The 22,926-nt window shown below is 43.1% G+C and overlaps 1 protein-coding gene across 1 annotated transcript in view; it reads right to left on the bottom strand.

The window, feature by feature from the left end:
* ZFYVE26 (zinc finger FYVE-type containing 26) overlaps positions 1–22,926 on the bottom strand; it is a gene marked incomplete in the record, with an annotated part of 91,668 nt that overhangs the window by 60,588 nt on the left and 8,154 nt on the right. Inside the window, 11 exon segments of the mRNA XM_027775860.1 lie at positions 2,648–2,799; positions 3,306–3,374; positions 7,122–7,208; positions 7,450–8,061; positions 10,285–10,488; positions 11,770–11,933; positions 13,698–13,786; positions 13,931–14,095; positions 14,682–14,812; positions 15,475–15,988; positions 18,633–18,722. Coding sequence (XP_027631661.1) covers positions 2,648–2,799; positions 3,306–3,374; positions 7,122–7,208; positions 7,450–8,061; positions 10,285–10,488; positions 11,770–11,933; positions 13,698–13,786; positions 13,931–14,095; positions 14,682–14,812; positions 15,475–15,988; positions 18,633–18,722 — 2,277 coding nt within the window.

The following is a 22,926-nucleotide window of genomic DNA, read 5'->3' as shown; positions in this document are numbered from 1 at the left end:
AGTGAAGGCTACAGAGGGACCACAGAATTGGGGACTGTCTAAGATAGGAGATCCTGTCAATTATTAGCCTATGGCCCTAAGATGTCTGCTCTGTAGGGTCAGAAGAGATGAATATTAGAAGAGTAGCTCAAATACAAAAATAACTTGTAAAAATCAGTAAGAAAACCACCAAAGCCCCAGTAGAACATAGGCAAGAGATGTGGACAATTTCAGAGGAATTACATATGTCTAATATATCAGTAAGAAAATGTTTCTCCTGGGACCAGCAGATGACGTAATGGTTACATTGCTGGACTCCCATGTAGTTGACCGTAGTTCGAGTCCCAGACCCGGCAGCTTAAAACCCATGCTGGGTGAGTGTGTGCATGCCCAAAATCCTGAGAGGAAAATGGAGAAGGGAATGTGGCATGGCCATCCCCTCTGGTGGGTGATTTTTTGCTTTCTGTCTCTCTGTTTCTCTGGCAAGTGCACATACTTTATAGCAAAAATCTCTCACAACCACCCCTCCACCAAAAAAACAAAAAACAAAAAACAAAAAAAAAAAACCCAGGTAATTTTATTTTCATGTGAATGCTTTTGGTATTTAAAAAAAAATGACATATACAAAATATGTACAAAGTCTCTTCTCCATTCTCCTCCTGGAACCCTGGGCATGCACATGTGCCTGGTGTGAGTTTCAAGCTACTGGATCTGAGACTTGAACTGCAGTCTACCACATGGGAGTCTAATGGCTTAACTACTATGCCACCTGCTGGCCCCAGAACACTTTTCTTTTTTAATTTTTTAAAATTTTATTTATTTTTCCTGTGTGTATGTGAGAGAGAGAGAGAGAGCGCGAGCGAGAGAGAGCACGAGAGACTCCTCTAATAGCATCTTCATGCTGCTATCCACCCCCAGCCTTAGCAGCCCAGATCATGGGCTTGCACATGTGTGCCTTACATGCTTAGGGAGGTCCCAGTACATAAATCTAGGACCTTTCTCATGTGGATCTAGTTGTGTTACTGTTATGCTATCACCTGGTTCCTGCATCATGAAGTTTTTTTCTTTGACAGAGAGCATGTGTACTTACCAGAGAAAGAGAGGAGAAAAAAAAAAAAAACACCCCACATAGAGAATGGTCAAGCTGTAATCCCTTCTTCTGCATCTCTCCCTCCCTTGGGATTTTGGACACATTTGTACCTGTGCCTCGCATGTTTCCCAAGTTGCCGGGTCCAGGACCTGAACTGTGTGGTCAGCCATGTGGGATCCGGCCACTTCAACACCTATGCTCCTCCTGGGACCAGCAGATGACGTAATGGTTACATTGCTGGACTCCCATGTAGTTGACCGTAGTTCGAGTCCCAGACCCGGCAGCTTAAAACCCATGCTGGGTGAGTGTGTGCATGCCCAAAATCCTGAGAGGAAAATGGAGAAGGGAATGTGGCATGGCCATCCCCTCTGGTGGGTGATTTTTTGCTTTCTGTCTCTCTGTTTCTCTGGCAAGTGCACATACTTTATAGCAAAAATCTCTCACAACCACCCCTCCACCAAAAAAACAAAAAACAAAAAACAAAAAAAAAAAACCCAGGTAATTTTATTTTCATGTGAATGCTTTTGGTATTTAAAAAAAAATGACATATACAAAATATGTACAAAGTCTCTTCTCCATTCTCCTCCTGGAACCCTGGGCATGCACATGTGCCTGGTGTGAGTTTCAAGCTACTGGATCTGAGACTTGAACTGCAGTCTACCACATGGGAGTCTAATGGCTTAACTACTATGCCACCTGCTGGCCCCAGAACACTTTTCTTTTTTAATTTTTTAAAATTTTATTTATTTTTCCTGTGTGTATGTGAGAGAGAGAGAGAGAGCGCGAGCGAGAGAGAGCACGAGAGACTCCTCTAATAGCATCTTCATGCTGCTATCCACCCCCAGCCTTAGCAGCCCAGATCATGGGCTTGCACATGTGTGCCTTACATGCTTAGGGAGGTCCCAGTACATAAATCTAGGACCTTTCTCATGTGGATCTAGTTGTGTTACTGTTATGCTATCACCTGGTTCCTGCATCATGAAGTTTTTTTCTTTGACAGAGAGCATGTGTACTTACCAGAGAAAGAGAGGAGAAAAAAAAAAAAAACACCCCACATAGAGAATGGTCAAGCTGTAATCCCTTCTTCTGCATCTCTCCCTCCCTTGGGAGTGTGGACACATTTGTACCTGTGCCTCGCATGTTTCCCAAGTTGCCGGGTCCAGGACCTGAACTGTGTGGTCAGCCATGTGGGATCCGGCCACTTCAACCACTAAGCTACAGAGCCAACCTCGTGATTTTTAATATAAAAAGACACATGTGTTTAAAGAAGGAGTATAAGGAAAGCAGTGAAAATAATATATTTGAAGTAGTGGGATTGTGGCTGAATATTTTCTTTTATCTCATTAAAGTAATGTTTCTGTTAAGAACACCATTCAATGTCTATAAGCCTACAATGCTGAGGACTAGGCCTGAACATGTAAAAACCCCTTTTGCTTTTTCTGGTCAAGGTGGACCCCATGTATTCCAGAGTACTTTGGCTGCGTGTGCATCTAACTTGACCTGAGGCCCCATGGACCATTGCCAGCCAGGGGCTGATTTAGCATTGTACTAAGACAATTATAGACCAGGCCCCCTCACCTGGTGGGCTTCTACGAAGTTCCCCCGGAGAATGCAGGATGCTAGCAGTGACTCAGGTGGGGAGAACATCATGGGGATGAGTGAACTTTGAGGGTGGGGCTGCAGCCGGCCATTCTGCTCATTCTGCCCAGATACAGCACTCAGACTTCCCTCTGTTGGGACATAAAAGTATGAGGACCAGGGAAGCATAGCAACTGAGGAAAACCATGCTGTTGCCACCTCCCACTAAACCCTTGTCTCCTCAAGGTCCTGCTAAAAGGTCTGTAAATGGGTATTGAGTTTTCCTTGAATGGAGGGCAAACCTATGCTATCTTCAAAAACAAGGCTCAAGTACAACTACCTTCCTTGGGCATTAAAATCTGTTTCTCTCTGCTGATGGGTAACTCAATTGAGATTGAAACAGCCCTTTTCCCCCTTCCCATTTACAATCTGTCTGGTATGCACAGAACCAACCTTCTACGACACAGGCATGATGGGCTCTGCCCTGGTTTTATACCCTCAAGGGGTCTTCAACAAGTGTGTGGAAAATGTGTATTATGAAAACCCATACACCAAAACAAACTCAAACTTTAATTTTTCTGTAAACTTTTTGAAGTCCCCTCATATATGTATCTCAAAGAATAGCTGCTTGAAATTGGCAAGGTTGAGACCTACATACCTGAAGTACTTGTGCTCAGCTCACTACTTGTACTTTCTTGGGATGGGTTGGAACCTCTGTCCCGGCCATCTAGAGGTATTAGGGAGAAGACAGAAAAATCAGTCATTGATTCCTTCTACTGTAGAAAATGCAAGGTCAACTTGAAAAACAAGATCTGGGTAGACTGAGGGGATGATGGGCAACGACTCCACCTGCTGCTGCTTCTGCAGTAAAACTCATCTCCTATAGATCAAAGGCAATGGCTAGGCTTACTATGGTGCAGCACTCACTTGGGTAGTAGCCAGCCTGTGGGTCTCAGAGACCCAGGAGCTTTCAAGTTACTTCTTGAGATCAGAGATCAGTGACCACCATCTCCTCATACTAGGCACTGGCAATATTCTGAAAATAATGAGTGAATGAAAGAATGAATGAATGTGTAACTACAATGACCAGGAAACAGTAAGGTGAAAATCAGAGTCATAACCTTTTCTGACAGAAAAAGGTGTGCTCATACCTGAAAAGTTAAAAAACCAAAGTATAAGACCTAGCTTGCCAAAACCCATGATATTTGATGTTCTGGAGGAAAAGCTTCTTAACACCAGCTTTTCTGAAGTGCTAGGGCTTGGAATGGAGGTTTGCTATTCCTTAGCGTGGTCATTGGAGGGCTATGTCAGTTCCATGGAAGGGAGTCTCCCTGGCTTATTGCATGAGTGGCCCTTTATTTCTTTTCTTTTATTCTTTTAAAATAAATTTTATAACATGATGTTATAAGACACGTTTATATATGTATGTATGTGTATATACACACACACCACACACACATATGTGGTAAAATGGTTACTATAGTATAACTAACATAGCCATAATCTCTTATTACCTATTTTCCCCTCTGCAGAAAGAGCAGCTACAATCTACTCATTTAGCAAAAATCCTGACTATGACACACTACTACCAAATAGAATCCTATGTTGTACATTAGATCTTTGGACTTACTTATCCTACCTGCCTGCTACTTTTATTCCTTGACCTACATTTCCCCATTTCCCCCCCTTCACCCTGATTCTGGTAACAAGTGTTTTATTTTCTCTCTCTCTCTATTTGACCTGGACTGCCCTTTGGAGGGAACAGATGGCCTAATAGAGTGGCTTATGCATTCTTGGGCTGGATGGATCAAGCAGATAGAAACTCTGCCTTCTGACCCAAACCAACTAACTTAACAGTTTAAGGGCCTTGAGATGTTTCTAGATTTCTACCATGGCATCCCCCTCCCTACTCAATACTCCTGTTCTTGCTGCCACTTGCCAGAGCCACTCATTCTTCAGAGTTCAGTTCAAGAGTCAACCATTTCATAAAATCTGTTTTCCTGATTTTGCAGGCCAATAAATAGAGATTTATTTTCAGGCAGGGATTTGGTTCAGTTTAGGTTTTTCACGTACGTTACTGTCCATGCAGGTAAATTATAAACTCCTTGAAGGCAAAGGCCTGGTTTATGCCTTATTCACCTCACTAAAGATACCTCATATTATTTAGCACATGGGAAATACTTATGAATTCCTTATAAATTATTTAAAACATAAGCACCAAAAGCTACAAGGAACATTTGATTATGTAAAAATTTAATATTCTAGGATAATGCTTCTATATTAAACTTCTCTATGAAAAGTCCACAGAGTTGAGACCAGCAGGTGGCATGGTGGTTAAAGGCATTGGATTCCCACATGGCCAACCATGGTTCGAGTCCTGGACCTGGCAGCTTGCTTTCTCACTTTCCCTTTTTCTCTTTCTCTTTGTCACTCTCTGTTCAAATTAAAAAAATAATAAGAACACATGGAATTAAATAAATAAGAATTCTTTTTATGGGGAGAGGTTTTTGCTATAGGGCGTGTGCGCTCGCCAGAGAGAGACAGAGAGACAGAAAGTGAGAAATCACCCCCCAGGGGGGTGGCCATGCCACAATCCCTTCTCCTCCATTCTCCTCTCGGGATCTTGAGCACGCACGCACATGTGCCTGGCGTGAGTTTTAAGCCGCCAGGTCTGGGATGTGAACTGCGGTTGACTACGTGGGAGTCCAGCGACATAGCCATTATGCTAACTGCTGGTCCCCAATAAATAAAAATTCTTTAAAAAAAAAAAAAAAGAAAGAAAAGAAAATTCCACAGAGTTAAAGGACGAATAGAGAAAAAATTATATACACATTGACAAAATGTTTTCCTTAATGTAAATGGTGAAACAATTCAACAAGAAACAGAAACCTAATAGAAGACCTTAGACATGATTTAAGGAGCTCTTAGAAAATATTAATAGTCAATAAATATGTGAAAAAATCTTCAATCTCAAACTAAAAAAAATTGACATTAAAGTAATAATATATCATTATATTAATTATATTGGCAAAGATTTAAAAAAGTTTGACATTACTTGTTGGGTGTATGTGTAAATAAATAGGTGATCACATACAACTGGTAGAAATATATTCTCTCTCTTTTAGGCAATTTGGTAGTATCTATCTATTATCTATATCCATATACCTTTGACTTACCCTACTGCTATGAACTTATTCTATATTCACATAGTATGCACAGACACATACGAAGTTGTTTACTGTGGTATTGTTTATATTAATAATTGTAAAAAAAAATTGCATATAACAATAGACAGCTCAGGGTAAATATATCATTGGGATACTAAGTGGCCTCTAAAATGATAAGCTGAATGAACTTCTCAATATGTACTATATTTGTATATATAGAATAAGTGAAAAAAGCAAGTTGTTCTCATTACAAAGAATCTTCCAAAAGTTCATAGAAAATGTGCATTATCAGGTCTAGCAGGTAGTGTGATGGTTAAGGGCACTGGACTCCCACATGGCCAACGGTGGTTTGAGTCCTGGACCTAGTGGCTTGCTTTCTCACTTGCCCTCTCTCTCTCTCTCTCTTTGGTCAAAATAAAATGGAAGAATAGATATAATACAGTTAAATGAAAATAATTCTTAAAAAAAAAGAAAAAAGAAAAACATATATTATGAAAAAACTATGGGGCAGCAGATAAAATGATCTCACATGGAAATGATTTGAATCTCTAGTTCTCAGTTTTCCAGTCAGTCTGAAATATGCTGGGCATGTGCATAAGAGCCCGGGACCTGACTGGCTGGAGGATCAGAGCAGGGATGGAGGTGCGACCAGACCTAGTGGAGAGTGCTAGTCTCTCTCTCTCTCACTCTCATGCATAGGCATTCACTTGATCATACATAAAGAAAAGAAAAGAAAAGAGACAACTATGCATGGATTTCGAATTTTTTTAACACCAAAATAAACTCATACTGGGCCAGCCGGTGCCTTGGTGGTTAATGTGGCTAGATCCCACATGGCCAACTGTGTGGTTCAAGTCCCAGACCCAGCAGTGTGAAAAACATGCCAGATGTGTGTGTGTGTGTGCCTAAAATCCCAAGAGGAGAATGGAAAAGGGATGACGCACGGCCGTCCCCCTGGGGGATGATTTCTCATTTTTCTCCTTCTCTGTTTCCCTCCAGAAAGCGTATCTGCTTTACAGCAAACTAAAAAACAAAAACCTCATAGTTAAATTTCATTTTTCCATGAAGTTTTGAAGCCCCCTTGTATTTAGTATGATGTGTCTGTATATGTAGAATACACATTTTGTATTGCATGGAAGATTTCTGGAAGGATATATCAGAAAATATCAACAAGGGTTACCTTGGGGGAATGGGATTTGGATAATCTTAGAACACTTCCTCTTGACCATGTGCTCTGCCTTAAATAATATTAGACAAATGGCAACCTACCATTTGCTTAGTGTATAGGAATCAAGCACTCAGATTACCTGCCCGGTTCCTTCTTGTCCGACGACCCCGGCGGAGACTGGGGTGCCGTGCACCAATGGGCCGGTATCTTCGGGAAGGTTGTTCCTCTGAAACAGCAAACCAATGGGACATACAGGCCAGTGATCAACTTTGATATGACCCATCCTCTTGGGATAATAGGTAGGGGAAGATTAGCTCTGGGCTCTGAGATGGAGCAAAACTCCAGGGTTCTCACACTGGTTGCTATGGTGATATGCACTGATTTATGTACTTCTTGCTCTCTCCCGCGTACCCAGGATCTTTTCTTTTCCCAACTTCTGTACTCACCCATCTGCCCCTTCCTCTCACCTGAACTCTGGTTGCTTGTTACCACCTTGTACCTCCACTGGGTCTCTGAGAGAACCTTGGAAAACCGGTGCAGTCGGCTCTGCAATCCATCTCTGCTTCCGGGGCAGCCCTGGCCTTCTGGCAGCTTTGGCATCTCAGGGGGAATGTGGCTGCTGATCTTATCAAGTTGCTCTTGAAGAAGCCTGAGGAAGGCCCCTATTGCAAATTCATCAGCCAGGAATCCACGGATACCACTAGTAAAGTGCTTCAGGTCCAGAAAGCTGTGTCTAGGAGGCTGTTGGTAACTGCCTTTTGGCTCTGCCTTCAGACCACTAGGTACGGTAGAAGCCAGGCTCTTGGGCACTCCCAGAGAACCCCGCTCTGATTTCCTCTCAGGCTGTGCTATGTGCTGAGGGCTCTCTGACGGGGACCTCACACCAAAACGACCCTTCCCTTCAGTGTCATCATCCTCAGCATAGTCCTCGGGCAGGTGAGGTTCTGGGTGAAGATCGGCAGAAGTGATGAGAAGCAATGAGAAGATGTTTTCTAGAAGTTCCAGGCACAAAGAGTCAGGAATACTGCACAAATACTGCTGACACCGGGCCAGGTAAGTTGAGAAGAGATCTGAAGCACCTAGGGAAGCCAGAGAAAGCGAAAGAAACCTTACATGCCAGACTCAGGTGGTCTTACAACTTCAACTTACTCATCGTTTAGTCATTGAGGGAACTGGAATTATAGTCAGAAGAATAAGGAGGACTGCTTAACACGCCTCTTCATAATTTGCAGAGTATTTTAACTAAAACATTATTTCAATTATTTTAATTTGTCAGAGGGTACATGTGTTTGCCAGAGACAGAGAGAGAAGTAGGAGGAGGAGGAAGCACTCCCCAATGAGGTGTGGTTATGCTGTAATCCCTTCTCCATCCTGTCAGAATTTTGGGCATGTATGCACACATGCCTGGTATGTTTTTGAAATCACTGGGCCAGGATCTAAATTGGACTCAGCCACATGGGATCTGGCTCCTTTAACTACTAGGCTATAGGGCTGTCTCTGCTTCTGCTTTTTAAATACCAAATTACTCCTCATCTCTGATATGTTCTCCATTGTTTAGTTCCAGAAAGGAAGCAGTATGAAGATTCTTCATTCCACAGTTCCATTTTCACTTATTGTTAGACTAAAGGTGACCACATGCTACCTAAACCTGGTAGGAGATACTCCACAGTCAAAATGATCATGCTGAGAGGTGAAGATTTAGTCCAAAACTAAAAGAGAAATATAACTGGCCACTAGTCACAGAATACCAATTAAAAAATTGTAAGTCATTAAAAAAAAAATGAGAGACCAGCAGTTAGTGTAATGGCTATGTCGCTGAACTCCCATGTAGCCAACCATGGTTTGAGTCCTGGACCCGGTGGCTTAAACTCACGCTGGGCGCGTGTGCATGAGTGCCCAAGATCCCGAGAGGAGAATGGAGGAGAAGGGACTGTGGTGTTGCCATCCCCCCTGGGGGGGGGGGGATTCTCGCTTTCTATCTCTCTGTCTCTTTCTGGTGAGTACATGTACCCTCTAGCAAAAACCTCTCAAAAAAAAAAAAAAAAGAGGATAAGATATTAGGTTGATATTTTTTTCATTGTAGGTTCTGACCAATAAAGTCAACTTAAGAGAACTGAGTTTAAAAAATAAAATAGAGGGACCAGCAGTTAGTGTAATGGCTATGTCGCTGGACTCCCATGTAGTCGACCGCGGTTCGAGTCCCGGACCCGGTGGCTTAAAATTCACGTTGGGCGCGCATGTGCATAATTGCCCAAGATCTCAAGAGGAGAAAGGAGAAGAGATGGTGGTGTGGCCATCCCTTCGGGGGGTGATTTCTCCCTCTCTCTCTGTCTGTCTTTCTCTATCTGGCGAGCACACGGGCCCTATAGCAAACCCCCCCCCCAAAAAAAAAAATAAAAAAACCCCAGATAATTAAGTGTGTACTCCATTTAGAAATGTCCTGTTTCTTAAAACTTAGTTTCATTTCATATACATACACACACATATAAACACACAAATTATATAACTAGGTACAAATTGCAATGTGATAGGGAATACTATTGTTACTATGGATTGCAGTAAAGAAAAAAAGAAATCACTTTGAAAAAAAGGAGGGGGCCAGCAGGTGGTGTAGTGGTGAAGGCAGCTGGACTCCCACATGGCTGACCGCAGGCCCTATAGCAAACCCCCCCCCCAAAAAAAAAAATAAAAAAACCCCAGATAATTAAGTGTGTACTCCATTTAGAAATGTCCTGTTTCTTAAAACTTAGTTTCATTTCATATACATACACACACATATAAACACACAAATTATATAACTAGGTACAAATTGCAATGTGATAGGGAATACTATTGTTACTATGGATTGCAGTAAAGAAAAAAAGAAATCACTTTGAAAAAAAGGAGGGGGCCAGCAGGTGGTGTAGTGGTGAAGGCAGCTGGACTCCCACATGGCTGACCGCAGTTCGAGTTCTGGACCTGGCAGCTTGCTTTCTCATTTTCCTTCTCTCTTTCTGTCTCTCTCTGGTCAACTTCAATAAAATAAAATAATGACAATGAATAAAATTAATAAAAGAATTCTTTAAAAAACCAACCAAACAAACAAACAAACCACTCCAATAGGTGAACAGAAAACAGGCAAATGATTTTGTTCTCTCATGTCCCTTTGATTCATGGAGGTTGATAATGGATGAAATTATTCCTGGGTACCATAAATTAAGTCTACCAACCTACCCCTGATCCTGGTGAAGGGGTAGCTACACAAAGCATTTGCTGTGTAGGTTGTCGCCAGCTCAAGCCAGGGGTGGGGAGGAGCGCTGTACCTGGGGAGGAGGGAGAGTCATCTGCTGGATCTGCAGCCAAGGCCAGGTCCTCGGAGGGGCTGTTTCTGCAGTCCTGGCACTGGGAGTGCTGGTGCGAGTTCACGCACAGGGCGTAGATAGCGTACTTCATGGCACAGAAGCCCTGGTAGAGTGTTGGGTTCTGACATTGGCTTAGATGCTCAGGGCCTGGGGCATCGGCTGGGTCTGAACAGTACAGAGACACGGGCAGATCTCAGAGTTAATTTTTTTCAGGCATGAGCAGCAAATAAGGTGGAAGCAAAGAGATGTCATACTTGCAGGCACGCATTCAGGTTCTCACCCTCTCCCTTCCTGTCAGTTTGATCTATATCCCTTCTAGGCCTTTCCTCTAGTCAACACCTACTTCCAGTCTCCTCCATTTCCTTTTCCCCACCGACCTCCTTTCTATACTTCTCATGACCTGTATAAAGCATTACCACACAGAGCCAAGACTTGTAAGCACCAAAATGCAAATGCCTCCTTAAATTTTGTACCCTGGGTGTGTCTCTTGCCTCACCCTACTCCTAGACTTATTATTGCCCCCTTTTTGCCTTTTCCAAGTTCAGCTTTCAAGTGTGTCCCAGGAGGTCCCCAGGGACCAGATTTAAACTACGTCTTGGGAAGGCTTCTGTACTTGTATATGGAAGCCAGAGTTCCTGTTCCTTTAGGAAATCTGTTTAGCAAGTTGTCTATCTTTCCAGAAAAAAAAAATTTGGAATGTAGTAATACTGGTTTTCCAGTTAGTGAAAGGTCCTTTTGCAAAGGAAATCAAAACAACATCCTGGCTGGGAAACACCTACTGCCATATGAGAAAGTTCGTTTCTCTTAAAGAGAAGGGGCCCTGGCCTGTGTGGCAGGTTGTGACTATATGACATGATTTTTAAGAGTGAAAGAGCTCCAGTTACAATGTATATATAGATAAAAATATCATACTGTATTCCATAAATACACACAATTCTTATTTCTCGATTAAAAATGAATAAAAAGCTCTTTCATGGGGTCTTGAATTTAGGCAAAGGTTAAAACATGACTGTTATTATTTCAGGCAAAACATTCTTCTAAACCGCTTGACAGTTCAATGGAGTATGAAGGCATGGAGGGATGGAAACCAGAAACTGTACTATGAGAAAATGTATGAGGCATGAAGTGACTCACGGAGAATTTTCCCAAATAGTGCCAGTGAAAATGCCGTGAATACAGAGGATAGTTCCTAATTCTGTTTCTCTGGAATGAAGGTTTGCTAGTAGTTTCTGAGATGGTTCCACAAAGACAAAGAATGTGGTACTGTTCTCATGGGATCTCCTATACCTTACTAAGAAAGGGGAGGAATGCCCCTACATCCCATAATCTGATTTAGAGGACATCGCTAGGCCACTCTCTTGGCAGATCTCAGCAATCATATCAAGATAAATTCAATGCAGGAAGAAACATGTAAGATTGTCCTAGAGGGAACTTTGGCCAACTCACCATGCTCTTGCTCGAGGTCTTTGGTTGGCACCTTCTGTAAGACTTTGAGAACATCTTCCTCCCTGAGGGCTGGAAGGTTTGTAAGGTGATGCAGAGAGTAGAGCACTGAGTGACTGTCTCCACCATGTAAATGAGACAAGAGATCCCTCTTTGGTATGGGGCTGCTGAAAGGAAAAGTTGGCAGAATGGAAGAAGACACAGTTTATATGACTGCCCTGGAGAAAGACTAGTCTCTATTCCCTCTTGTTCTTCCTCTCTTGCCCATAACACCACAGGTTTCGCTTCCCCAAACACTAAGTTTTAGTTGGTCTAGGATAGAGCGTAACATTTCCCTGTCCTCAGGGAAGGACATCTATCAAGGCAGCTCTGCTTGTCTAGGTAGGACCTGCAATGGGCCTTTCTGGTCAGTAGTGTCTAGACAGGGCCTGTAGGTTGAATTTGCCAATTTCCACATCTTTCTAGCTTCAAACTGATACAAACTTCTCTGGCTTTTACTCTGAGTAAAAGCCCCTCACTACTTCCCTGTCTGCCCACTCCACTTCAGGAAGTGCTGGTGAGGTGAATGGGGAACAAGGCAGGAACCCCAATCTAGGCTATCTGGGAAACAGAGGACCTCCACACAGTCCTGTAAGTTTTACTGAATAAAAGTGTGATCCAGAATAACAGATGATTAAAAATGTGGACAACGTATACTAGCTGTGTGACTTTGGGCACGTTGTTTAATACCTCTGGGCTTTAGTTGGCTCACCTTTAAAATGACAGTAATATTAGTATCTACCTCAGGATTTTTGTGAGGCTTCAGTGAAAACATTTATCTAAAGGGCTTAAAGCCATGACTAGAATATAGTCAATGCTCAGGAAATATGGGCTATTGTTGTCTCATTATTTTATTATTTATTTATAGATTTTTGCCATAGGGTACATGTGCTTGCCAGAGAGAGACGGAGAGAGGAAAAGTGAGGAATTACCCTACCAGGAGATGGCCACGACACAACCCCTTCTCCTTCATTCTCCTCTCAGGATTTTTTTTTTCTTGGAGAGGTTTTTGCTATAGGGCGCGTGCGCTCACCAGAAAGACAGAGACACAGAGAGACAGAAAGCAAGAAATCACCACCACCCCCTTCTGGGGGGGATGGCTATGCCGCAATCTCTTCTCCTCCATGCTCCTCTTGGGATCTTAGGCACACACACACACACACACGCCTGGCATGAGTTTAAGCCACTAGGTCCAGGACTCGAACTGCAGTCGACTACATTGGAGTCCAGCGACATAGCCATTATGCCAACTGCTGGTCCCTCCTCTCAGGATTTTGAGAACATACATACACATGCCTGGTGTGATTTTCAAGCTGCTGGGTCCAGAACCTGAACAGTGCTGTCAGCCACGTGGGATCCAGACTCTTAACCACCAGGCCACTAGCTGACCTTATGTTATTATTTTTAAAAATTTTGTCAGAGAGTGTGAGCACTTTCCAGAGAGACAGAGAGAGGTAGAGCAGGAAAAAGCACCCCTTGATGGGGAAAGGTCACGTAGCAAATCTTTCTCCTCTATTTCTCCATCGTTTCAGGATATTGGGCATGCACACACACTTGCCCAGCATGTTTTTCAAGCTGCCATGTCTGGGACTTGACCTAGATAGTTGGACACATGGGATCCAGCTTCCCTAACCACTAGGCCACGGGGCCAGCCCTATTGTTTTTATTATTATCATCCTGAAATTTTCCTCTGGTTATGACCTGAGGGCCAAGGTGAAGATAATCATTACTTATGTTTCTTACCTGGATTAATAGCTGAAACAATTAGTAGTAGCTGGCCATAATTGTCAACTCAAAATATTTATGTGAAAGATGTCTAGAAATGGCCACATATGCAGAGTGGAGTCTTGCATGGCCAGGGGCAGGAGGGGGCTGACTGCACAGGATCATACCTGCTCTGCTGTACACACCACTCCAGGACCTCCAGGTGAGACCACAACGTGTCACAGGCATCTCTGAGAAGCTCATCACAGCCTTGATCCTGTGTTGATAAGGGAGAAGACAGATGCTGACTCAGGCACCTGGGATGAGAGACTGTGACCAGCTTCAGGACCCTGCATTCTGCCTATACTCTACTCCATGGCCCTCATTTCTGGAGCAGTCCGGGGTGTAGAGTGAGAGTTACCTGTGTCCTGTGCAGTGTCTGAAGCAGCCTCTTAGCTGACTCCAGGCTCTGGCAGTGTGTCCAGCCCACGAGCACCAGCAGGCGACTAAGAGGCCTGAATTCTCTATCCAGCAGGCAGCCGAGACTGTGGAAGTCTTCCTCCTTCAGCAGTGTGAGTGCCGTTACCTGTAAACCAGAGAAGGCAGCTAGAGGCAGCTACGGGGACTTGAAAGAATGAGTTCCAGCTGCTGCTCATTAGGAAATGAAGCAGGGAGATTTCTGCCAATGATTTAAGAGGCCAGCTGAGTAAAATACACGGTTAAGAAAACACTAGCTTGAAAACATCTCAAAGGCAGGAACTGACTTCTGTTGAAACCCCAACCCCAGCACGGTAAATAGCACACAGGATGAGATTAATGCTTATGAATTAAGTTGAAGCTCAGTTGCAATCTGGAAGGATAAGGTTAGAGTAACTCCCTTGTCAAGTAGGCAACATTGTTCCCACTGTCTTTCTTTTTCAGATCCTCCAGGACACACAGTTAACATTTTAGTTCCTGCCAAAGGACTAGCATAAAATGACTGTAATTTTGAATGGTGCTGGCTCTCAGAGCCTCCCTTCCCCTGGGAGTGTGGGATGGACAGAACCAGAAGACTTGGCACTAATTAGGCTGTGTTGTGTTGGATACACGAGTAGAAGAAAAATGAGGAATGAGAATGCCTACGGAGAATCCCTGGGTACTTCTGTGATGGAGAATTATTAAGCTTGACTTACCAGGATCTGCTCGAGAAAGTGCTTGCTGTTGCTCAGGCAATAGAAATAGGCCACCTTCCAGGCCTGGGCTGGGTCGGGATTGGAGAACAGGGCTAGCATTGCCCGCTCAGGATCCAGACAATCAGGTGAGGCTGAACATCAAACCAGACAGAGTTATAGGGAAACAGAGTTCTCCTCTCCTCTCATTTGAAAACCATCGGGATCCAGCTTCCAGCAGTTAGTGTAATGGCTATGTCGCTGGACTCCCACATAGTCGACTGTGGTTCGAGTCCTGGACCCAGTGGCTTAAACTCACGCCGGGTGCGTGTGCGTGCGTGCCCAAGATCCTGAGAGGAGAATGGAGGAGAAGGGATTGCGGTGTGGCCATCTCCCCTGGAGGGTGATTTCTCGCTTTCTGTCTCTCTCTGTCTGGTGAGTGCACGTGCCCTACAGTGAAAACCTCAAAAAAAAAAAAAAAAAAAAAAAAAAAAAAACCACCAAAAAAAAAAATCTGAAGTGAGAGCGGGTGCTTTTAAAAACTTGAACCAGGTGTTCTATATCTTGAAGACTCCTGGTAGCTCTATAAAGTTCTTTCTTGCCATTTATTACTTTATTCCTCCCCCACTCCCCACCCATCACCTGTCTTACACTAGAAAATCTGTGTTTTTTGAAAAGAATAGCTTACCCACTTCAGTGTAGCCTTTGCTATTAGATGCCCTGAGACACATGGAAGGCACTAAACTAGAGGAACTTCAGAGGGGCTGGACATGCTGGAATTATCGAGACACAGGGAAAAGCGGCAAAGGGAACGCACATTTTCCAGAGGCAGTGACCCTCGACAGCTTGTCTGTAACCTTCTCTGTGTAGGTGTGGCCATACAGGGACACCAAGCCTCTCCCAGCCTTGTGCAGCAGGCAGCCCAGCAGCTGCTCCTCCCGTAGGGCACTCCGGCAGGCTTCTAGTAGGTCCTCACACAGGAGGCGTAACTCCCCGCCGAGCGGCTCTGCAGGGCAACGCAGAGTCCGCAGGGCTCCGAAGATGGCGTCGACTACCCCAGGGGTCCCAGACTCAGGGCCTTGCAAAGCCTGTAGTGCTTTTCGAATGAGGTCCACCAGTGCCTTCTGCAGAGGCCAGTGGCAGAGGCTGGTGCCATCATCCTCCACAAGCAGGAGCTGTAGCAGGGCCTGTGCTGGCTGGGACGACTGCCTCAGAAGATCCCAGAGCACAGTGACAGCTTCGGAGCTGAGCTGAGGAGTCCAGCTCTCCAGCCTCTGATTTCCATCAAGCACAGGGCCTACTGTGTCTTGTGCTAAGTTCTCATACAGCTCCTAAATAAGAGAATAAAGAAAGGGAATGGATGGTGGGTTTGTTTAGAACATTGTCACTTACATGCCTTCATTTTTCACTTACATTTCCTCTTTTTTCAGTTGATATATATAGTAGTATCAGCATACACTTCTGTAGCATTTACTATGTGGCAGACAGTGTTCTAGGACCTTTACCCAGAAAAATCAAATTATTCCTTCCAGCAGCCTTAAGGAGGGAACACTGTTATCCTCATTTTGCATATGAGGAGCTTGAGGCAGAAAGAAACTCAGTTGCCCCAGGCCTCCATGCTCAAGTTAGTCCCATCCCCTTCAAAATGAGCACTGCTGATCTAAATCAGGAACTGCAAACTCATAGACCAGGCAGGTAAGACAGATGTTCACCTAAAGGCATGTAAATTAAATAATAATAACAAATTGCTATAGGGTGTGTGTGCTCTCAGGAGAAAGAGAGAAACAGAGGGAGGGAAAGTGAGATAGCACCTCTTGGGGGGATGACCACACTACAATCTATTCTCCTCTTGGGATTTTGGACACACACGCACACAAATTTGGTGTTTTTCAAGCTGCCAGGTCTCGGATATGAACTGTGCAGTTGGCCATGTGGAAGCCTGCTGCCAGCTGTCTTAACCACCATGCTACTTTCTAGCCCTAATTTTTTTTTTTTTTTTTTTTTTTTTTTTTTTTTTTTTCAGTTTTGCTATATGGTTTGTGGGCTTGCCAGAGAGAGATTAAAAGGAGATGGGAAGTGAAAAATCACTCCCGGCAGGTGGGGGGAATGGGCATGCCTATATTTTCTTCTCGGGATTTTGGGCATGCATGTACATATGATTTTCAAGCTGCTGGGTCTAGGCCTCAAACCATGAAGTCAGTCACATGTGATCCTCAGTCACATTAACCACCTAGTCACCTGCTAGCCTGCGGTTTTTGCTTTTAAGGGCTTATAGTCTAGTTAGAGAGGAAGGACTACAACACACATTACACAATTATGGACTAAACCATGATATATGATGCTAATTTTATGTACATTGTAGTTGTGTAGGTTGGAGGTATTGAAAAAGGTTGTATGGAACAATAAGAGTGGACTAGATCTTAAAGCATGGCTAGGATTTGAATCAGAGGTTAAATGTGTAATGTTCTCTTAACAGTTTAATTCAGGGGGGCCAGCAGGTGGCATGGTAGTTAAGGCACTGGACACTCAGACATTGTCAACCATAGTTTGAGTTCTGGACCTGGCAGCTTGCTTTCTCACTTTCTCTCTCTCTCTCTCTCTCTCTGTATCTCTTGTCAAATTAAAATAAATTAATGAATAAATAAAAGTAAATAAATTAAAGAAAATTTAATTTTTTTCTTTCCCTCTCCCTTTCTCTGTTTCTTTCCGGCTAGTGCAAATGCCCTATAGCAAAACTGAAAAAAAAAAATAAAAGAAAGAAAGAAAGAAAAAGAAAATAAACAAAACCAACCAAGAATCTCTACAGCTTATCCGGCTATCCTCTGATTACAGGGTAAGGTAGGGGGAGAGAAGTGGGTGAGGAGTAGTTTACTTTCCATACTTTATCATCATGCCTATAGATGTTGCTCAGGGATCCTCTTCATTAACTGCCTCAGAGAAGGACCACAAGACCATGAGTCCTTGACCTAATTCAAGTGAAAGTCTATACCATAAATCCTACTGTAAATTTCTTTAACGGGTGGCTGGGCCATTAAGAAAATATATATTGTGGTGTGGCCATCCACCCTGGGGGTGATTTGTCACTTTCTGTCTCTCTGTCTGTCTGTCGAGTGCATGTGCCCTATAACATAAAGAAACCTCTCCAAAAATTAAATAAATAAATAAATAAAATATGTAATGAGCCTCAGAGCATACCTCAGGCACTAAAGTAGTAACTGATATAGGCATACGGATAACTGATACCAACTACATAGTTTGAATCCACCCCTAGAAGGCTGTGAAGATTAAATATAGTTGGGACCAGCAGGTAGCATGATGGTTAAGGTGCTGGACACTCCCACATGGCTGACTATGGTTCGAGTCTGGACCTGGCGGCTTGCGTGCTCTCTCTCTCTGTGTGTGTGTGTGTCTCTCTAGTCAAATTAAAACAAAATAAATGAATAAATAAAAGTGGCTGGCCACGGTTTGAATCCTGACCTGGCGGCTTGCTTTCTCACTTCCCCCCTCTCTGTCTCTTTCTCTGCTCAAATTTAAAAAATAATAAACTGAATAAATAAATAAATTTAAATAAAATAATTCTTAAATTAAAAAAAAAGATTAGCTATAGCTCAGACCATCTATTATAGAAAAGTTTTCAACAAATACTAGTTCCTTTTCTCCTTCACAGACTCTGTCATCTACTGGTAAAAATTTCAGTTACCTTTGTCTACATGCAAGTTATGTATTCCTTAAGATATAAAATGAAAAAATATCTTTAGTACTTAGCTATACCTAAGTCTTCTGAAGAAACCACTTCAAGAATCTTAAAACTAGGTAAGTTAACCCTGACACTAAACTTTCTTGTGCAGGGTCTCTAGTCTGTCCTGTTTCTCCAGGAACAGAGTATAGCCTGTCTCTGCTGGATACCTAGAAAACAATCCCTGGGAACAGTTGAGTGACTATAACCCTGGGCACGTGGTCCCAGGGCCCTCTTACCCTGAGGATGTCCTCTGGAATGTCACCTTGGAGGTCTTTTGACAACAAAAGAAATTCAAGCTTTCTCCGGAAAACAGTTGGGAGGATCTTCTAAAAGAATCATAAAAAGGAAGCATAGTGATTAGGCATACACTTTAGATAATCAATTATAAGTAAATATTTTTCTCCAGTTAGTTGTTTTTCTGTTATTTCTCTAAAATAAAATACTTTAAATCACTAAATTCCTGGGAACAGCAGATGGCGTAATGGCTACGTTGCTGGACTCCCATGTGGTTGACCACAGTTTGAGTCCTCGACCCAGTGGCTTAAACTCATGCAGGGCGCATGTGCGTGCGTGCCCAAGATCCTGAGAAGAGAATGGAGGAGAAGGAACTGCAGCGTGGCCAGCCCGCCCGGGGGGTGATTTCTTGCTTTCTGTCTTTCTCTGTCTTTCTGGCGAGTGCACGCCCCCTATAGCAAAAGCCTATCAAAAAAAAAAAAAGAAAAGGAAAAAAAGAAAAAAAAAGGAAAGAATTACTAAATTCCTGAATATGTTTTCATACACTTTACAAACAAAAGTAGCTAAATATGGCCTCTTAAAAACTAATTCTTGGGACCAGCAGATGGCGTAATGGTTACGTCACTGGACTCCCATGTAGTCAACCACAGTTTGAGTTCCGGACCTGGTGACTTAAAACTCAAGTCAAGTACATGTGCACGTGTGCCCAAGAACCTGAGAGGAGAACGGGGGATAGTGGCATGGCCATACTCCTCGGGGGTGATTTCTCATTTTCTGTCTCTGCCTCTCTGGTGAGCGCACGTGCCCTATCACAAAACTCTCTGTCTCGAGACCAGCAGTTAGCTAATGGCTATGTCGCTAGACTCCCACATAGTCAACTGCGGTTCGAGTCCCGGACCTGGTGGCTTAAACTTTTGGCGGGCACATGTGCGTGCGTGCCCAAGATCCTGAGAGGAGAAAGGAGGAGAAGGGATTGAGGCGTGGCCATCCCCCCTGGGGGGTGATTTCTCGCTTTCTGTCTCTCTGTCTCTCTCTCAAAAACAAAACAAAAGTGAAAAACAACTAATACTTAAAATTCACACTGATCAGTCTCAAATTCAAAGTTTTAATTTCATGTTTTTCTTATCACTTGAGGTCTTTCCCCAAAAATTTCCTTTGCTATATCTAAAATACCCAGTTGTGGGTAAATCTTAGCGGGTTTGGCCCATTTGATCCAATTCCTGTTTTGGGCATTCACTATCCTTGCATATAAGTTGGGAAAGGAAAGTAAGAAGAGAGGGATCTAATGTTTACTAAACACTGATTATGTGAGAAGTACTGTGTATCATATTTTATTTTATGGAAACTTAATTTATAAGTCAAACAAACCTGGAAACATAGTTATATATTTTTAAAGATAATCTTTACTAGAGATGACATGGTTAAGAAGCAGTTTTCAATTACTGGAGACCTGAAAGGAAACATGTTTCCAATATTTGTTAATAAGAGGTGCCATCAGGGCCAGCAGATGGCATTGTGGTTACGTAGCTGGACTCCCACATGGCCAATAGCGATTTGAGTCCCAGAAGTGGTGACTTCAAACTCACCCCAAGCATGTATGTGTGAGTGCCTAAGATCCTGGGTGGAGAATGGAGAAGGGACTGCAGTGTGGCCATACCCCGAGGGGGTGACTTCTCACTTTCCTTCTCACTGTCCCCACCCTCCCAGCACACATGCCCTAAGGCACAAAACCCCTCTTAATAAAAGAAAAAAAGAAGTGCCATCAGTGGGGTCTAATATAGAAACAGAGAATGCCTCTGACTCTTGCATCTGCTGATTCACAGTAACTTCCCTTTACCTGGCCCTTAAAACTCAGTCTCTTTCTCCAGACACAATAAAAAGACGATTAGAGTCTGGGACTAAGGTTAACAAATACTTCTTTAAATTACAGACAGGTGTGAAGTAAGACTTTGGTTCAAACTTCTGAAAGACGAGTTACATTGGAACGCAGGAAATACTTGCAGGTGTGTGTGTGTAGTTTAGAACACAAGATCACACTTCCTCCAGTCACTTGCTATTCATTACACCAGAGGCTAATAATGGACTTATTCTTGGTCCAAGTCTTATTTCTTGTTACCACACCCAATGTGGTAATATGTGCACTAATTCCATGTGAATGCATCTGCGATGCCTATGATTGAGAGCTGGTGGAGAAAATTCATGCTGAGAAGCTGAAGGTTGGTGAGCCAACCGAGGACTAAGAAGAACAGATAAAATGTCTATGACAGCAGGCTTTTAATAGTCTGGCTAAAGGGGCTGGCAAGTGGTATGGTGGTTAAAGGTGTTGTATTCCCCCATGGCTGATTGTAGTTTGAGTCCTAGACCTGGTGGCTTGCTTTCTCCCTTTATCTCTCCCTGTCTAGCTCTGGTCAAATTAAAAATAATAAGAATAACAAGTAGAATTAAATAAATAATTCTTTAAAAAAATATAGTCTGGCTGAGATTTTAGGACTTCATCTAGAGGGTTGGGCAGTTGTGCAGCAGTGAAATGCAACTCTGAGGCTGACACATATAGGAAGATTCTGAGTTTGTGTCTGGAGACTTCCCTGAGTATGCTGGGCACATGTATACCCATGAGCAAGGATGGCTGAGACCAGGGTAGATTGCAGGATGAAGATTCTGTTGGGGGGGTTCCTCTTCTCTTTAGCAGCGTGAGGTGATCTTTGAAAATGGTTTGCTATTCTCTTGACCCAGAGAACCCCACAAAGTCATGCAAGTCAACAGGTTCAAATCTTCGTGTTCACTTTAAGAACACTCGTGAAACTGCCCAGGCCATCAAGGGTATGCATATCTGAAAAGCCACCAAGTATCTGAAGGATGTCACTTTACAGAAGCAGTGTGTGCCATCCGTCGTTACAATGGTGGAGTTGGTAGATGTGCTCAGGCTAAACAGTGGGGCTGGACACAAGGTCGGTGGCCCAAAAAGAGTGCTGAATTTTTGCTGCACATGCTTAAAAATGCAGAGAGTAATGCGGAACTTAAGGGGTTGGATGTAGTCTCTGGTCATTGAGCACATTCAGGTGAACAAGGCACCCAAGATGCGCCGTCGTACTTACAGAGCTCATGGACGGATTAACCCATACATGAGCTCCCCCTGCCACATCGAGATGATCCTCACTGAAAAGGAGCGAATTGTTCCTAAACTGGAAGAGGAAGTCACACAGAAGAAAAAGATATCCCAGAAGAAACTGAAGAAACAAAAACTTATGGCACAGGAATAAAGTCAGCATAAAATAAATGTAGATAAAAGTTAAAAAAAAAAAAAGATTCTTTTGGGGGTAATGTCTCTCTGATGAAAGGAAAACAAACAGAAAAAGACTTACCTAGAATCCTAAAGACAGATTAACTTACATTTATTTTAGTGATAAAACTACTTTAAACATATTTAGGGTCTAAATGACTTACTTGCCCAAAACAGGCAAGAACTTGCTGAGGGCCAGCAGGTGGGATGGTGGTTAGGGGCACTGCACTCCCACATGGCTGACCATGATTTGAGTCCTGGATCTGGCTGCTTGCTTTCTCACTTTCTCTCTCTCTCTCTCTTGCTCTGTCCCTCTCTGGTATGTATGTATGTAAGTATGTATAAATAAATAAGTAAATAAAGTTAAATAAAATAATTCTTTAAAAAAAGAACTTGTTCAATGTGTCTAAGCACAGATTTTCATACTATTTGTGGAGAGCAGCCAATTTGAAAACATGTGATTAAAACATGTGGCCCGTAGACACATGTAGATAGGTGCTTTTGTAAACTACTTTAGCAGGGCTATTGAAAAGCATCTACATACAAAAGCAGTATCTGCCTGTTGTCAATGGTTGTCTTCCTGTTGTTGATACCCAATACCCTGACTTAGACTTATCATTGGGCTAAAGGCAGTCACATGCAGGCTAAAGGAAGTCACATGAGTTTATCAGATTGTCCCCTCAAAAAGATCAGAGAAATTACAAGGTGCCAGCCATTTTCACATCTACAGATGATTTACATCCAAAAACAACTAGCTTTGCATTCTAATTTCTCCTCTCTTACTCTCTTTGCATTCCACTTCCTTCTTCCCCATTCCTTTTGCATCCCATTTTCCCCTTCCCCCATTTTCTGCCCTTTAAAAGAATAAACCTGAGGCTAGTTCTGGTAGCGACTTCTCTATCAGAGAATCTGTGCCCACCTGATCCTTGCTTTTCTATACTTGTGTGTCTTTGTGTGTTTGTTATTGCGTCTATTTCTAATCCACAGCCTTCCCCACTCAGAAAAACGTGTTCATG

Source organism: Tupaia chinensis, unplaced genomic scaffold (genome assembly GCF_000334495.1).
Source record: "Tupaia chinensis unplaced genomic scaffold, TupChi_1.0 Scaffold000609_1, whole genome shotgun sequence".
Lineage (NCBI taxonomy): Eukaryota > Metazoa > Chordata > Mammalia > Scandentia > Tupaiidae > Tupaia > Tupaia belangeri.
This window is presented reverse-complemented; position numbering and strand designations above follow the sequence as displayed.